The sequence below is a fragment of the Lepus europaeus genome, chromosome 23 (assembly GCF_033115175.1).
Source record: "Lepus europaeus isolate LE1 chromosome 23, mLepTim1.pri, whole genome shotgun sequence".
Taxonomy (NCBI): Eukaryota; Metazoa; Chordata; class Mammalia; order Lagomorpha; family Leporidae; genus Lepus; species Lepus europaeus.
This window is the reverse complement of record NC_084849.1, coordinates 5,755,734-5,774,159: the sequence shown is the minus strand read 5'-3', so window position 1 is coordinate 5,774,159 and position 18,426 is coordinate 5,755,734. Positions and strand designations below refer to the sequence as shown.

At 46.2% G+C, this 18,426-nt stretch overlaps 1 protein-coding gene across 10 annotated transcripts in view; it reads right to left on the bottom strand.

Annotated features, from left to right (window-relative positions):
- The window catches only part of MPHOSPH9 (M-phase phosphoprotein 9), a 62,936-nt gene that overhangs the window by 30,399 nt on the left and 14,111 nt on the right, over nucleotides 1-18,426 (bottom strand). For 7 of the 10 annotated variants that reach the window (XM_062182699.1, XM_062182707.1, XM_062182698.1 and 4 more), the window contains 6 exons: nucleotides 17,859-17,978; nucleotides 13,947-14,037; nucleotides 10,582-10,688; nucleotides 5,842-6,293; nucleotides 5,370-5,528; nucleotides 934-1,021 (listed from right to left, as the gene is read on the bottom strand). In XM_062182699.1, coding sequence (XP_062038683.1) covers nucleotides 934-1,021; nucleotides 5,370-5,528; nucleotides 5,842-6,293; nucleotides 10,582-10,688; nucleotides 13,947-14,037; nucleotides 17,859-17,978 — 1,017 coding nt within the window. The remainder of the gene's footprint in view (nucleotides 1-933; nucleotides 1,022-5,369; nucleotides 5,529-5,841; nucleotides 6,294-10,581; nucleotides 10,689-13,946; nucleotides 14,038-17,858; nucleotides 17,979-18,426) is intronic. The other 3 variants (XM_062182702.1, XM_062182704.1, XM_062182705.1) reach the window with 3 other exon arrangements.

Here is an 18,426-nt window from a genome sequence, read left to right as displayed (position 1 = left end):
AAGCCACCGCCTACAGCACCAGCATCTCATATGGGCGCCAGATTGTGTCCCAGCTGCTCCACTTCTAATTCAGTTCCCTGCTAAGGACCTGGGAAAGCAGCAGAAGGTGGCCCAAATGGTTAGGCCCTTGCCACCCACATGGGAGATCCAGAAGTTCCAGGTTCCTGCTTCAGCGTGGCCCAGTTCTGGCCCTTGTGGCCATCTGGAGAGTGAACCAACAGATAGAAGATATCTCTAGCTCTATAACTCTGACTTTCAAATAAATAAATACAACTTTAAAATAAATAAAATAAAAATGTTTTGTCTGTGTCTGCCTTTCAAATAAAATAAATTTTTAAAAAGGGGGACAGGCATTTGACATGGTGGTTTCAACGCCACTTGGGATATCCATAAACGAAACGGAGTCCCTGGGCTCAACCCCGGGCTCCAATCCCAATTCCAGCTCTCTGCTAATCTGCACCCCTGGAGGCCACAGGTGATGGCTCAAATGATTGGGTCTCTGGGAGATCCAGACTGAGTTCCTGGCTCCTGGCTTCAGCCTGAGCTGTTGTAGACATTTAGGAAGTGAACCAGAAGAAGGGAGACCTCTCTGTCTCTCTCTGCCTTTTAAATAAAATAAATAAATGTTTTTAAAAATTAATTACAGAGATGGCTGCACAACACTGAATATACTAAAAACTACTGAATTACATACTTTAAAAGGGTGAGTTTTATGATGTACAAATTATATTCCAATTAAAAAACAAAAAACTTTAAAGGGTAAAAATTTATGACATCACATGAACCCAGCAGAACTGAAAACATAAACTTGGTAAGAAAATATCTTTAAAAATAAATACATAACCAATGTTATCAGCAATCTATTCTTTTTTCTTTCAAGTTCAATTAACAGACAGGCTTTTTAACAGTCACCCAAAAAGCAAGAGTACTTACCACCTCTATTTCCAGTAAGTTATTCTTATTTTCAAGTGTTCTCACACGACAAGTAGCTTCATTCAAAGCATTATCTAATTGGCTACATCTAAAAACCATAAATTTAGTTTTAATTAGGAGAAAAAAACATTTTCCTTAAATTTTTATATAAATCTGACTCTCCAATACACAATGTTAGCAATTCTCCAGTGTTAGCTAAGACCCAGATGCCATTTTAGTAAATTATATCCCAATGAATCTGTTATTACAGTATCTAGAGAAAACAGGTTAAAATAATGGGGCCTGGCACTGTGGTGCAGTAGGTTAGTCCTCCACCTGTGATGCAGGCATCCCATACGGGCGCCAGTTCGTGTCCCAGCTGCTCCTCTTCCGATCCAGCTCTCTGCTAATGGCCAGGGACAGCAGTGGAAGATGGCCCAAGTACTTGGGCCCTTGCACCCACGTGGGAGACCCAGAAGAAGCTCCTGGTTCCTGGCTTCAGATCAGCTCAGCTCCAGCCATTGTGGCCATTTTAGGAGTGAACCAATGGATGGAAGACCTTTCTCTCTATCTCTCCCTCTCAAATTAATAAAATCTTTAAAAAATAAATTAAATAAAATGATGGCATGCAAAGTACTCTACAAAGTAGTAAGTGCGAAAAGTTACAGCACAAATAGAGACTTGTATACCATGTTCATAGCAGTACTATTTCCAGCAGCCGAAAGGCAGAAACCACCCAAGGTTCCTCAACAACTAAACAAGTCAACAAAGTGGGATCTGCACCAACAACGCGTTACTGAATCTAAAGGAAGGGAACTCTATACAGGCTCTGACACGGAGAATCTTGACAGTATGCGGAGTGAGAACAGGAAGACACAAAGGACAGGCGTCATGATTCCAACACCAGGAGACACCCGAGCAGCCAAACTCACAGAAGCAGGAGTACAACAAGGTGGGCTGGGGAAGATGGCAACAGGGAACCAGTGTACAATGGGGACAAGAATTTCAGTTTGCGAGATGAAAAATCTTCTGGAGCAGACAGCAGGGATGGTTGCACAGCAATGTGAATATAATTAAGTCTAAGAAGTATATACTTAAAAATGGTTAAAATGGTAAATTCTGTGATGTTTATCTTATAATTTAAAATCAAAATTAAAATTTTAAAAAGTTATAAAAGACGGGATAAAATAGCGTAATCTTAGTTGTGAAAAACATCTATAAAGAAATTTCAAACAGCTTGTAGAAAAACAATTCAAAGATTTTAGTGACAGGTGCTGGGGTGCAACAGGTTCAGCATCCCATATCAGGGTGCATGGGATCAGGTCCCGCCTCTGCGTCCCATTCAGATTCCTACTAGTGCACATCCTAGCAGACAGCAGATGATGGCTTAAGAATTTGGGTTCCTGGCCAGCGCCATGGCTCACTAGGCTAATCCTCCGCCTACGGTGCTGGGACCCAGGGTTCTAGCCCCAGTGGGGATGCTGGATTCTGTCCCGGTTGTTTCTCTTCCAGTCCAGCTCTCTGCTGTGGCCCAGGAAGGCAGTGGAGGATGGCCCCGCACCCACATGGGAGACCAGGAGGAAGCACCTGGCTCCTGGCTTCGGATCCACACAGTGCGCCAGCCACAGTGCGCCGGCCATAGCGGCCATCTGAGGGGGGAACCAACGGAAGGAAGACCTTTCTCTCTGTCTCTCTCTCTAACTCTGCCTGTCACATGGTGTGTAACCCACATGTGCATCAACACCTCTTAAAAGGACAAAAAGCTGGACTGGCGCTATGGTATAGCAGGTAAAAGCTGACACCTGTGATGCCAGTATCCCATGAGTGCGGGTTCAAGACTTGGCTGCTCTACTTCTGATCCAGCTCCCTGCTAATATGCCTGGGACAGTGGCAGAAGATGGCCCAAGTTCTTGGGTCCCTTCATCTATGTAGGAAATCTAGAAGAAGCTCCAGCCTTCTGGCTTTGGATTGGCCCAGCTCCAGCCACTGTGGCCTTTGGGGAGTGAACCAGTGGATGAAAGACCTCTCTCTTGGGGTCGGCGCTGTGGCGCAGTGGGTTAAAGCTCCAGCCTGCAGCGCTGGCATCCCATAGAACACCTGGCAGCTCCACTTCTAATCCAGCTCTCTGCTTGGCCTGGGAAAGCAGAAGATGTTCCAAGTCCTTGGGCCCCTGCAATTGTGTGGGAGAGCTGGAAAAAGCTCCTGGCTCCTGGCTTCGGATCAGCTCAGCTCTGGCCGTTGTGGTCATTTGGGGAGTGAACCAGCAGAATGAAAGACCTCTCTCTCCTTCTCTCTCTGGCTCTACTTCTCTGTGACTCCTCTTTCAACATAAATTAAAAAAAAAAAAAAAAAAAAAAAAAGACTTATCTTTGCTTCTGCCTCTCTGTAACTGTGTCTTTCAAATAAATAAATAAATCTTTAAAAAGCGGGAGCGGGGGGGGGGGGAATATGTTAAGAAGACTATTCTCAAAAGATCATCTAAATAGTCAGAGCCAGCGCTGTGGCAGTGATGCAGTGGGTTAACACCCTGGCCTGAAGTGCCAGCATCCCATATGGGTGCCAGTTCAAGTCCTGGCTGCTCCCCTTCCAATCCAGCTCTCTGCTATGTCCTGGGAAAGCAGTGGAAGATGGCTCAAGTCCTTGGGCCCCTGCATCCACATGGGAGACCCAGAAGAAGCTCCTGGCTCCTGGCTTCAGATCGGCGTGGCTCCAGCCGTTGTGGCCAATTGGGGAGTGAACCAGCGGATGGAAGACCTCTCTGTCTCTCTCTCTGCCTTTCCTCTCTCTGTGTAACGCTGACTTTCAAATAAATAGTTTATATTAACTATTTTACTATTGTCATCATCACACTGATTCTGATATGCCAGGATCACTGTCCCCTGAGAGTTGCAGCTGTGTGGTATCATAATCTGATATCGCAGCTGGTCTACAACATGTTAATGGTCCTATTTGCAGTATCTGTGGGATTCTCTAATTTGTAATTTTAAGCTTGAAAAAAATAGATCAATACCCTGACAAACTGGTTTCTGACGTGGGGGAATCATTTGTCCAGCTCTAAACATCACAACTTCTCATTCTGTTTCTTCTGTCCCCTGTAAACACACGGCATTTACACCGCAAGCCAGACCCAATCCCTCTGAGGCAGCAGTGTCCTGCTATTCACTCAGGAGGTCAGACGGCTGTCGTTCAAGGATGCACACTGCATTACTGAGACCCTGACTTCCCCTCTGCGCCGCAGACAGCCACCCTCTGTTCTCTGTGCCCTGGCACCTTCCAGACACGAACACGCTTCAGCCACAGTACTGCCTGTGCCTTCTCCACCACCTTGTCGTGAGCCTTGAAAAGTCCTCCAGTGGGCTTCTTTCAAACTTCGGTTTTCTAACTGTAAGTACCTTAGTCAGCTTTGCCTTCTCAAGAAAACGCAGAAAGAAAAGAAAAACAATAGTCAACCTCCTCCAACCAGTTCTTTTTTGTCCTAAAAAAATCTGAAATTTTTCTTAGCTCTTTTTAATTACCACTCCTCATCATTGCACTCCCACCACCAAAGCAAAGCGCAAGCTGAAAAAAACACTCAAGGATAAGACAGTCACAGTAACCAGTAACTAATCAGAACCAAGCCAGTTTTCCTATACTTTTTTCTGTTTGTTTGTTTAAAGATTTATTTACATATTTGAAAGGCAGAGTTACAGAGAGGCAGAAGCAGAGAGAGAGAGAGAGAGAGAGAGAGAGAGAGAGGTCTTCCATCTGCTGGTTTACTACCCAAATGGCTGCAACAGCCGGAGCTGTGCTGATCCAAAGCCAGGAGCCAGGAGTTTCTTTCAGGTCTCCCATGTGGTGCAGGGGCCCAAGGACTTGGACGATCCTCTACTGCTTTCCCAGGCCATGGCAGAGAGCTGGATCAGAAATGGGGCAGCCGGGACTCAAACCCACATGGATGCAGCACTGCAGGTGGCGGCTTAATCTAAAGCCAATGTCTTCTGCAGACCCCTCATTTGCATGCATATACTTACACACAAATGCAATATAAGTTTTGAAGGATGCAAAAAAACTAAAAATGGAGTTGTAGAAATGGGACAAATATCCCCACAGGCCCAGGAAAACTTGGTCACTTTAAAGTGAAGCACGTCTGGGCATTAAATCAGGAGAGAGCCAGCACAGACTTTGTGTTAGGAGCACAGTGGCACTTATCTTCCCATGAAGGACATTACTCAGCACAGAAGCTGCTTCTTCCCCCTTTTTGCCCAAATGAAAAAATGGCTGCACATCAGTCACTAGTGTTCTGTAAGACTTGGTCAGATCTTTAAAAATAACAATTTAGGTTACCATGGCTCTGTAAAATCTCAGATCCAAAGAACATGCTTTTTCAAAGCACTTTATTATCATAATATAACTCAAACTATTGTGGAAATACTGCATCCACACTGGATAAATGCTAATTTCAGAGAAATAAGTTTTACCTGTCTACAAGAATCTGATTGGTTTTCTTCCAGTCTTCAACTGCAGAAATCTCCTTTGCCTGCAGCTTCTGTCGCAGACTAGCAGTTTCTGACTCGTAGTAAGCCCGCAGATCGGCCACATGCCGCGCGTGCTTCTCTTTCAGCGTCTGCCTGATCCTGCTGGGGAGGGCGAAGCAGTCACGAGGAAGCACATTCTCTCACACCGTCCTCCAGGAGAGAGCAACAACACGCCAAGCTCCTAGCAAAAATACAGCCTAACTCCTCTGCACACCCACAGAAAATTAATTCACGAAAAGCCGACTGGTATGCGGTGGAAAAAAGAGCATCTAAAAATGAAATAATCTATCTTAAAAGTGCTGTATCTTTTTCACTGAATATAAACATTACTTAAATTCAATAAAAATCATTCATCATTCAATCAGACATCAGAGAAAATCTATTAACATTACAAGCCATTCACTGAAATACATACTTAGACAATATCACAGGATCGTCCAAGGAAGTCAATGAAATGCATTCTGGGACACTGTTGGCTGTACCTGGAAGCTGGGACTGACTGACAGAGGCCGAAGCTACCAAGACAGTGTTTTCTTCGTCTACAGTGTTGACTGAGAGGTCATTACTAGCAACAGTGTACACCGAGGGGAACGTGGAACTGCTCCTACTTTCGTTTTGGAATGCATGATTCTTCCAAGAGTCCACTGGTGAAGCTTTGGTCTTTGAAGGATATTTTGGGAATCCAGGAGCAGTGTTACTTGCTTGTGAAAATGAGTCTATGTCAGAGTGACTAGACACGCTAGGTTCTAGAACAGAATCTGGGGAAAAGGATATTCTGTCATCGAGGGCACTCAGAAAGTCCTGTGGTTGCACTCCTGAAGCCTGTGGACTCGGCTTCATGGGCAGTGCTGAATCCAGAGTCAGGACCTAGAAGAAAGGCAGCACACAGGAATGCATCACGCTCCGGGCTCAGGGCTCCTTTTGTTTCCAGGCGAGAAGGCTTATGCATACTGTACACGCTACAGACAGGAAGTGTCTGTGTCACTCAGCACAACGTTTACAACTTTGCCCTGGAAGCTGATGTGGCTTAGAAGCAAAACTGAGACTCTCTCAGGTAACTGCTTGTTTCCTCTTTGTTTTTTTATGACAAATATCCTTAAGCGATGGTAGCTTTATCTCATTACTAGCATTAGACTTGGAGAGATGAAAGAAAATTATTCAGATGGTAGTATCAGCAATGAAAAAGATTTACTGATAACAGCATCAACATTATATAAAGATTTTTGAAAGATTTCAATAAACTCAAAATCCACATTATCAAGTTGATGACACATGCTTGGAAGTCATTGCTGATGACCAAGGATCTCCTTAAGAATAATAACTTTTTTTGCTTTAAGATTTATTATTTGAAAAGCAGAGTGACGGAGACAGAGAGAGAGATCTTCTACCTGCTAGTTCACTCTCCAGATGGCCACAATGTCTAGAGTCAGGGCTGGGCCAGGCCAAAGTCAGGAGCCTAAACTATCTGGGTCTCCCACGTGGGTCTCATGGACGCAAGCAACTGAGCCATCATTTTGCCTCCTCAGGCACATGAGCAGGGAGCTGGACCAGAAGCAGAAGAGATGGCACTTGAACCAGTGTTCATGAGAGACGCCAGCACCACAAGGGGCGGCTTAACCTGCTGCACCACAAAGCTGGCCCAGAGTAGGCAACGTTTTTTATTTCCCAATAATGAACAGCAGGGGACAATTAGAACCTGAATTATTTAGCAGCCTATGATACTTCCAAAGAATAAAATCCCTGATAGTCCTCCTATTCAAAATAAGAAACAAGTTTTGAGGTAAGATATCACAAAGGATAATTAAATCAGAACGAGAAAACTTGCAGCTGAATTTGAAGAGATAAGAGTTCCTTATCAGTATAGTTTTATTCATTTTTTTTTTAAGATTTTTAAAATTTATTTTATTTGAAAGGCAGACACAGAAGCAGAGGCATAAAGAAAGAGAGAAGTCTTCCACCCACTGGTTCACTCCCCAGAGGCCACAATGGCCAGAGCAATGCCGATCTGAAGACAGAAGCCAGGAGCTTCTTCCAAGTCTCCCACATGGGTACAGGGGCCCAAGGACTTGGGCCATCTTCTAGTGCTTTCCCAGGCCATAGCAGAGAGCTGGATCAGAAGAGAAGCAGGGGCCGGCGCTGTGGCACAGCAGGTTAACGCCCTGGCCTGAGGCACCAGCATCCCATATGGGTGCCAGTTCTGGTCCCGGCTGCTCCTCTTCCGATTCAGCTCTCTGCTATGGCCTGGGAAAGCAGTACAAGATGGCCCAAGTCCTTGGGCTCCTGGCCTCAGATCGGTGCAGCTCCAGCCATTGCGGTGATCTGAGGAGTGAACCAGCAGATGGAGGACCTCTCTCTCTGTCTCTACCTCTCTCTGTAACTCTTTCAAATAAATAAAATAAATCTTAAAAAAAAAAAAAAAGAAGAAGAAGAAGAGGAACAGCTGGTACTTGAACTGGTGCCTATATGGGATGCCAACACTGCAGGTCAGGGCTTTAACCCACTATGCCAGAGTGCTGGCCCCTCATTTTTTTTTTTTTTTTTAAGAGTTGACAAACTGATAATATTGTGGAATGTGGGTCTGCAACGTGGGCATCCCATATGGGCACCAGTTCAAGACCTGGCTGTTCCACTTCCAATTCAGCTCCCTGCTAATGTATCTGGGGAAGCAGCCCAAGTACTTAGGCCCCTGCCATTCGCAGATGGAGTTACAGGCTCTTCGCTTCAACATCCCAGTGGATAGAAGAGATATCATTCTCTCTCTCTCTTCTCCCAAGCCCCCCACCCCATAACTCTGCATTTCAAATAAATAAATAAATTTTTTTAAAAAGACTTGGTAGACAAAAACAAAATATTAGGGAAAAATGTACCCAGTGAAAATCAGCCCCTTAGTATTTATTTTGATTTTCTTGAAAGGCAGAGCAACAGAGAGATTTCCATGTCCTGGGTTACTCCCCAGATGCCCAGATGGCTGGATCTGGGCCAGGCCAAAGCCAGGAGCCATCTTCCACGTGGGTAGCCAAGTAAGCCTGTGCAGATGCCAATTTTATTTCACTATGTTTAAGAATATATTGGACTATATGATAAAAATCTGCTAGGGGCTGGCATTGTGGCTCAACAGGCTCAGCTGCCGCTTATGACGTCCGCCTCCCATATTAGGGGACCAGGTCAAGTTCTAGCTGGCCTGCCTTGTGCCTGGGAAGACAGTGAAAGATGGCTTATGCACTTGGGCCCCAGACACCAATGTGGGAGACATGGATGGAGTTCTGGATCCTGAATTTGGCTTGGCCCAGATCTGGCTATAGGGGCAGTGAACCTGTGAGTAGAAGCTCGCTCTTTCTCTCTTTCTCTTTGCCTTTCAAATCAACAATTAAAAAAAAAAAAATTGTTAAGTCTAAAGCTCTTTCCCCAAAAACAAAACATAAATTCTAGAAGATAAGCACTGTATGATGGTGCAAGCGCTTGATGCAGTTCTTAAGGCGCCCCTTGGGATGCTTGCATCTTTTCTTGGAGTGCCCCGCCCCCAGCTTCCTGCCACGGCTGCCCTGAGAGGCAGCAGTGATGGCTCCAGTTGCTGGGTCTTTCCACCCAATGCAGGAGACCCAGACTGAGTTCCAGGCCCCCAGCTTTGGCTGGGCCCAGCCCTGACTCCTGTGGGTACTTAGGGAGTGAACCAGTGGATGGAAAATCTGTCTCTCTGCCTTACAAATGAATAAAAATAAGTAATTTTTTTTTAAAAAGTACTATATCAGTACAATTGGTAAATTTTTGTAGTATAATATGAAATAGGAAGTCTAAGAATTGATGGCATCTTGAGTTCAATAAAATATAGTACTAATGTATGGACGTTCAAATAACAGGCACGTCCATAACTGCAAAGCACATTAAGCCTCCACCCCCCTTACAGCGTCACCTCCCTCCTACTTCCTTTCCCTAATGCTGATCTGTCTTTCCCTGTGTCTTTCCTCAAGGCTGGGGTGTTGGTTTCTGCCACTCTCCAGGACTCTAAAGTTCACAAAGGACCTGGTGTCCCAGTGCCCCATCTGTCCACACACATCCCTTGTTTTTTCTCCATTGGTCACTTCAGTTCTCCCTTCTCCCAAATGTCTCTCATTACCTGACTGCAACAGAGCAGTGTAAGATGAGGGTACTTCAAAAACTGTGTGGGAACCCCCTGCCTGTACCCCTTGCATGCACAACAGAACAGTTCTAGTTCTTTGCTCTGAAACAAAACTTTACATTTCTTGAAAAACACTGGTGTAGCAAATTAAATTGCTCACAATTATTGTACAAGTGAATCAGCAGGAGGTATAACAGGATGGAAAAATCAAATACCAGGTCTGTAAAAAGGGCACAAGTTCACAGTTGAGGACCTATGAAATAGCAGGTGGGGCCGGCATTGTGATGTACCAGGTGAAGCCACTGTCTGCAATGCCTGCAACTCATATGGATGACAATTTGAGTCCCGACTGCTCCATTTCCAATCTAGCTCCCTGCAAGTGGCCTGGGAAAAGCAACAGAGGATGGCCCAAGTGTTTGAGCCCATTACCCATGTGGGAGACCTGAAGAAGCTCCTGGCTTCTGGCTTTAGCCTGGCCCAGCCCTGGCCACTGAAGCCATCTGGGGAGAGAACCAACAGTTGAAAGATTCTCTAGATGGCCACAACAGCCAGGGTTGGGCTGGGCTAGGCAAAGGTCAGGAGCCTGGAGCTTCTTCTGGGTCTCCCACAAGAGTACAGGGGTCCAAGCATTTGGGCCATGTTCCGCTGCTTTACTAGGCCATCAGTAGGAAGCTAGATCTGAAGTGGAGCAGCCAGGACTCAAACCAGTACCCACATAGGATGCTGGCACTGCAGGTGGCAGCTTCTATCCATTACGCCACAGCACTAACCCCAAATAAGTAAATCTTTAAAAAAGAAACAGTAAGCATAAAACTATCTCATTTAATTTCATAAAATGCTAACCAGACATTTTCAGCTCTATTTTTAAGTAACTTTCCTAAGATTACGTAAGGATAAGTGACAGATGAAATTTAAAAGCCAACGAACCTGATTCTAAATTCCAAGCTTTTTCTAGTGTATCTGAAGTCAAAGATACAGATTTTTAATGGACGTAATGGCAATCATAAAACACAAATACACATATACATAGACAGTTACCTGTCTAGGTGACAGATCCGTGGACGGGGTGGGGACAAACGTCTTCTCTAAAGTGTCAGGCAAAGAGTGATACAAGTCCTTCTCCTCCAGCTTCCAGTATGTCAGTCCTGAGGGCACAAGTGCACGGGACAGGGAGTTGTGAGGGAAGGAGACAACAGTGCTTTCTCGAGTGACATTGCTTACCTAAACAAAACTAAACATGGGAAAGAATCAGTTTTTGGCTACCTGGCTACAGCAAGCTGAATTCTGACAGAAAAGAGTCATAAATGTATCATGAGTCTTAACCTGATGAAAATATTTAAAACTGATTTATTAAAATTTAAGGTAGGGGCCAGTACTGTGGCATAATGGGTAGCTGCTGCCTGCAATGCTGACATCCCAGATGGGTTCCAGTTCAAGTCCTGGTTCTACTTCCCATTCAGCTCCCTGATGTGCCTGGGAAAGTGGTGGAAGATGGTCCAAGAACTTGGGCCCCTGCACGTGCCTGAGAGACACAGAAGAAACTCCTGGCTCCTGGCTTCAGATCACCTCAGCTTCAGCCGTTGCAGCCAGTAGGGGAGTAAACCAGCAGATGGAAGACCTCTCTGTTTCCACCCCTCTCTGTAACTCTTTCAAGTAAGTAAAATAAATTTTTTAAAAAAGAAAGAAAGCAAAAAGCACTGAGGGTAAAACTGTAAACCAAGAGAAGAGTGGGTATGCAGTGAGGCTACCTATGAGCAGGGTGGTCAGGGTTGGGAGTTCTCTCACATGGAGGATCGGGGAGAATAGTTCAATCAGAGGAAGAAGCCAATGGCAAAGCCCCAAGCCAGCTGCTATCTGGCACACCGGATCCAACAGCCCCCCAACTCAGAGAAGGGGAGAGCAGCAGATGGCGACAGAGGCTTGATCCTGCTGCCTAGAGGGCCTCTGTAAGAACTCTGACGACTATTCTGAGGGAACGGGCCACTGTGAGGTTGAGTGCAGTCACATGGCATGGCACCTTTCAAAGGCTCACTTGGCCTATGTTGGAGAACAGATTGGAAGAGAAAGGGTGGAAGCAGGAAACCAGCTTGGACGCTTGTGGCCACTCAGCGGCAGAGGAGGTCTATGAAGGGGGCGAGAAGTGGCTGGGTCCTGGAAACCTTCATGAGGCAAAGCAAATTCATCCTGATGAGCTGGATGTGGGATGTGCAGGAGAGGCAGTCAGAATATAAAACGATTAAGATGAGAATAGCACACCACAAAATGTAAAGAATGGTTCACTGGGGCCAGCACTGTGGTACAGCGGGTTAAAGCCTCAGCCTGGGGCCCAGCACCGTGGCACATTGGGTTAATCCACCACCTGCGGCACCGGCATCCCATATGGGTGCTGGTTCTAGTCCCGGCTGCTCCTCTTCCAATCCAATTCTCTGCTATGGCCTGGGAAAGCAGTGGAGGACGGCCCAAGTCCTTGGGCCCCTGCACCCATATGGGAGACCAAGAAGAAGCTCCTGGCTCCTGGCTCTGGATTGGCGCAGCTCCGGCCGTTGCAGCCATCTGGGGAGTGAATCAGTGGATGGAAGACCTCTCTCTCTGTAACTCGTCTTTCAAATAAATAAAATAATTTTTTAAAATTTTTTGCCAGGCAGAGTTAGACAGTGAGAGAGAGAGAGAGAGAGAGAGAGAGAGAGAGAGAGAGAAAGCTATAGACAGTGAGAGAGAGACAGAGAGAAAGGTCTTCCTTCCGTTGGTTCACCCCCCAAATGGCCGCCACGGCCGGAGCTACGCTGATCCGAAGCCAGGAGCCAGGTGCTTCCTCCTGGTCTCCCATGCAGGTGCAGGGACCCAAGCACTTGGGCCATCCTCCAGTGCCCTCCTGGACCACAGCAGAGAGCTGGACTGGAAGAGGAGCGACTGGGACCAGTACCCGGCACCCCAACCAGGACTAGAACCTGGGGTGCCGGCGCCACAGGCAGAGGATTAGCCAAGTGAGTCATGGCGCCAGCACAATAAAATAAACCTTAAAAAAAAAAAAAAAAAAAAAAAGATTGGGGCCGGCGCTGTGGCTCACTTGGTTAATCCTCTGCCTTGCGGTGCCAGCATCCCATATGGGCGCCAGGTTCTAGTTCCAGTTGCTCCTCTTCCAGTCCAGCTCTCTGCTGTGGCCCGGGAGGGCAGTGGAGGATGGCCCAGGTACTTGGGCCCTGCACCCACATGGGAGACCAGGAGGAAGCACCTGGCTCCTGGCTTCGGATCAGCGTAGCTCCGGCCGTGGCGGCCATTTGGGGGGTGAACCAATGGAAGGAAGACCTTTCTCTCTGTCTCTCTCTCTCTCTCACTATCTAACTCTGTCAAATAAATAAATAAATAATAAATTTTTTTAAAAAAAGATTTATTTTAGGGGCCGGCACCGTGATGCAGTAGGTTAATCCTCCGCCTGTGATGCTGGCATCCCATATGGGCACCAGTTCGAGTCCCGGCTGCTCCTCTTCTGATCCAACTCTCTGCTAGGGCCTGGGAAAGCAGCAGAAGATGGCCCAAGCACCTGGGCCCCTGCACCCACATGGGAGAACCAAAAGAAGCTTCTGGCTCCTGGTTTCAGATCAGCTCAGCTCTGGCCATTGCAATCATTTGGGGAGTGAACCTCTCTCACTGTCTCTCCCTCTCACTGTCTGTAACTCTACCTCTCAAATAAATAAATAAATAATTTGAAAGAGTTACAGAGAAGCTGCGCAGATCTGAAGCCAGGAGCCAGGAGTTTCTTCCAGGTGTCTCATGTGGGTGCAGGGGCTCAAGGACTTGGGCCATCTTGTACTGCTTTCCCAGGCCATAGCAGAGAGCTGGATCAGAAGAGGAGCAGCCAGGACTAGGACCAGTGCTTATATGGGATGCCTGCGCTTCAGGCCAGGGCGTTAACCTGCTATGCCACAGCACCAGCCCTTTCAATTTGTTAATTCATTCTGGAGCAAGTGAAAATGGTTGAGGCTTTCTGCAGCTAGTTGTTTAAAAGAACTGCAAAAGGGGCCTGCTGCCCCCTGGGACATGAGCATCCCACACGGGTGCCTGTTCATGTCCTGGCTGCTCCACTTCCAATCCAGCTCCCTGCAATGGCCTGGGAAAGGCAGCACAAGATGGCCCAAGTGTTTGGACCCCTGTCACCATGTGGGAGACCCAGATGAACCTCCTGGCTTCAGCCTGGCACAATACTGGCTGTTGCAGCCATCTGAGAAGTGAACCAATAGAATGAAGATACTCGCTCTCTCTTTCAAAATAAATAAATCTTTAAAAAAACAATTCCATGTTCACGGAACTTGTAACACAGATCTAAGCAGAGAGGTTACAGATGCCAGAGGCACACTACACTGCACTGATGGCATGTCACTGTTACACCAAGCACAGTACCATACCTGTTCCTGAGGCAGACACCCAGGCAGTCGGGCTTTCATCTGGTTTACTGAGGCAAAAAGCACGAGGATGTGGGACAGCAGCAAAATCAGACTACAATTCAAGGGGAAAAAAAAAAGGTTGGTTGATGGCTAAAAATCATCAGGCACAAACTACAGCCCCAGTAGCGAGAGCCAAGTGCCAACCCAGGGCCAGGGAACCTTCAGAGGGTCATGGAGAATAAACCCTGATGGACCCACAGCTTCAAGAATGGAGAGTGGCAGGAGTTAATAGTGAAAGATTTTCTTTGCCTGTGTAACCTATTAAAGTTTATTTTGGTTCTCTGTGGAGCTAGAAGAGAAAATTAGAGGTGTTATTAAATGATCTCAAAACTAAAATGTATTTCTAATTTGCCATCTACTTCCCAAGGAAACTTGGACTGCCTAGAATTAGTCATTTAGTATAAAAATTAATGTAAAAGCTGTAACAACTCATTTATTATCATTACAATACATCAAATTAACTTTGACAAACACAGAGCAATAACATGAACCTAAAATGGCAAGTTACTTCTATACAATTGGTTACTAGTCCCAAAAAAAGGATGAAAATGCTTAGTCATCATTCCTGCCAACAAAAATCCCCAATCAGTCTCCCCTCAACAATCTCTGACATTGCCACAAGAAATGTTTCCAGAGACATGCGACAGAAACATTTCTATCAAAAGTTTTCTTATCAGTTCCACCATCACTAAACTTTTAATTCTTGGCTGGCGCGGTGGCTAAACAGGCTAATCCTCCGCCTTGCGGCGCTGGCACACCGGGTTCTAGTCCTGGTTGGGGCGCCGATTCTATCCCGGTTGCCCCTCTTCCAGGCCAGCTCTCTGCTATGGCCCGGGAAGGCAGTGGAGGATGGCCCAAGTCCTTGGGCCCTGCACCCGCATGGGAGACCAGGAGAAGCACCTGGCTCCTGGCTTCAGATCAGCGAAATGCGCAGGCCGCAGCGGCCATTGGAGGGTGAACCAAGGGCAAAAAGGAAGACCTTTCTCTCTGTCTCTCTCTCTCTCACTATCCACTCTGCCTGTCAAAAAAGAAAAAAAGAAAAAGAAGAGCCCTCTCTCTGTCTCTCCTTCTCTCTCTCTGTAACTCTTATTCTCAAGTAAATAAATAAATCTTTAAAAAAAAAATTTTAATTCTTGCTCCAAGTCCTTTTGCTGTATTTGCTTACAATCCCCCAGGCACCCACTACAAAAGCAGGGGCAGTGGGGACGACCACTCCGCTCTCCAGGAAGGGGACAGACCGACCGCATGAGCCATACAGAGCACCACCCAGTCTCTCTCTGAAACCCCTAAGTCATCTTTTGTCTTTTTCTTTTTTCTTTTTTTTGACAGGCAGAGTGGATAGTGAGAGAGAGACAGAGAGAAAGGTCTTCCTTTTGCCCTTGGTTCACCCTCCAATGGCTGCCGCGGCCAGCGCATCGCACTGATCCGAAGCCAGGAGCCAGGTGCTTCTCCTGGTCTCCCATGGGGTGCAGGGCCCAAGCACTTGGGCCATCCTCCACTGCCTTCCCGGGCCATAGCAGAGAGCTGGCCTGGAAGAGGGGCAACCGGGATAGAATCCGGCACCCCAACCGGGACTAGAACCCGGTGTGCCGGCGCCGTAAGGCGGAGGATTAGCCTGTTAAGCCACGGCACCAGCATCTTTTGTCTTTTTCACTCAGGATGAAAAAGACCAGAAGGCAGCGACCAGGGAAGACCAAGTCAAGTAATCGCAAGCAAAAGATATTTGTCCCCATGCCGCTCTCAGTGCAAACGTCAATGCCCAGGCTGACGGACACAGAGGCTGGGGGCCTTCTGTACACAGCTGCCTGCTGCACACACCGGACAGACAAGGCAGCCAAAGAAAACAGGCTCAGCTTTTAATGAAAAAATAAAAGCCCTAAAGTGTAAACCTTCTTAACAAAGCCACTGGCATCAGCCCAGCACAAGGACCTTAATCAGGAAAGTCTAGTGGCCCCCCTGAGAAAGACCCATGAAGCCCTGGAGCCTGGGAAAGGAGGAAGACAAAAGACCACAGAAACAAGAACAACCTGAGTGCTGGGAAACCCTTCTGCCAAATTATAAATTCACAATTTCCAGATGCACGGCAAAGTGGCTCTTACCCAAAGCAAAACGCCAGTGTGTAACAAAAACCTTGGATCCACAAGTGAAGCTTAAGACAACGGAAGGAGAGAAAGGATCAAATAAGGAGGAAAGCTATCCCTTTGTGAATCCTGAATGGTGCAAGCAGGAAATGCATTTCCGGAGTGGTGGTGTCTCTAATTCACCAACACCACTGCCTCAAAATCATTTAAAGTCCAAAAATCTCAAATTAATTTGATTCCCTAATGATTTAAAACCAAATATATCACTTGCCTAAAAAAAGCAAAATAAAACCCTGGAGACGAGCAGAGAAAGCCTGGCAGGGAACAGCATGTCCTCCCCGGTGAACAACACCACTCACTGACCCTACAGAAAGGGTGCTTCTGCCCTGCTTCTCCATGGAATCAAAGGAAAGCTAGGCTAGGCCAGCAGGTCCCTGCTTCACCGCACATCGGAGTCACCAAGGAGCTTCTGAAACTCCCAATGCACACCACACGCCCACACCAAAGACATCAAATACCTGTGATGGGCAGCTGAGATTTTAAAAGCTCAGGTGACTATCACACAGCAAAGTCTGGGAATCACTGGACTGTACCAAAATTATACTGAGTTACAATTACAAAATACAAGAAAATCAACAAAGCCACCCAGCACATAACCATCAACCAAAATTGCATCAGAAGTCAAATCTGGGGCCAGCACTGTGGAACAGATTAAGCCTCTGCCTACAGTGCCAGCATCCCATATAGGCACGAGTTCAAGTCCTACTGCTCCACTTCAATCTAGCTCCCTGCTAATGCACCTGGAAAAGCAGCAGAAGATGGCCTGAGTACTTGGGCCCCTGCACCCACATGGAAGACCCAGAAGATCTTGGCTCCTTGCTTTGGCCTGGCCCAGCCCTGGCCATTGCAGCCATTTGGGAAGTGAATCAGTGAATAGAAGATCTCTCTCTCTTCCCCTCCCTCTCTCCCGCCCTCTCCTTCTCTCTCTGTAGTTCTTTCAAATAAATAAATAAATCTAAAAAAAAAAAAAAGAAAGAAAAGAAAAAATGCAAGTCTCCAAAAGATGGTCTCATTTCTAACCTAGCAAACAGGAGAAAAAGACAAGACTATGTAGGAAAATAGTCTCCCTCTGGGCCAATATATTCCAATGGAAAAGGAAATTTTTACCCCAGCCGACTAACCCTGTTTATGCTCTCACCAAACAAGGATACATCACTCTTGATGGCAGTTGGGTTCAAAACAACAAAATTGCTGGGTGCAAGGAAACTTGTCTAGAATAGAACTACCAGTAGAGAACCCAAGGACTTTTCTAGAACAGAGCTACCAAGTGAGAACTAAAGGGCTTCTCTAGAACAGACCTACAGTAGAAAAGTAAAGGGCTTTTCTAGAATAGAACTACCATTTGAGCACTAATGGGTTTTCACTGTTCCCAAGATATTTATGATTTATTCAGCGTCCCTACTCCTCAACCCAAATCTGAAAAAGTTCAAAGAACAAGGACATTTGGAAACTGACTATCGCAGGTTAGAGAGAGAACACTCACTGCAAGAGAAACAGGGCCATATGGGGGCTGAGGGACTACTTCTTATGACTTCTTTTTATGACTCCATGTGGGTGCAGGGGCCCAAGTACTCAGACACAAAGACTGTTTCAGATGATCAAGACACAGCCAATTTCTAGAGGTATCAGGTTTGCAGAGACCTGATTTTTCAATTTCAATGTATTATACTAAACAATGCTAACCTAGGAAAATCTAAGCCAGTAAGGGCTACAAATGTGTACTGAAACTTACTACTGGGGCCAGCCCTGTGGCACAGCAGGTTAAGTCACCACCTGCAACACCAGCATGCCATGTGGGCGTCAGCTCACATCCCAGCTGCTCCACTTCTGATCCAGCTTCCTGCTGATGTACCTGGAAAAGCAGTGGAAGATGGACCAAGTGCTTGGGCCCTTGCACTCACATGGATGAAGCTCCTGGCTACTGGCTTCAGCATGACCCAGCCCTGGCCACTGCAGCCATTTGAGTAAACCAGCAGATGGAAGCCCTTGATAGCTCTTTCTCTCTCTCCCACGCCCTCCCCCCGTAACATATTCAAATAAGTCAATGAATCTTTAAAAAAAAAAAAAAAGACTTATTATCTATAATTCTTTAATGAAAGGAGCTACTAAGTTAGCAAAAGGGCCACCTAGAATTTAAATATTTAACCTCTTACAATTTAGATTATAAATTCATAATTGTCCAAATTTCAACTTTTTTTAATAAAGGCATCCTAAGGTATTCAACACACAACGGCACTATTTTCTACAACTTAACAGTAATACAAAGTATTTGAAGGCTTTTTTAAAGAATCAAATGGATT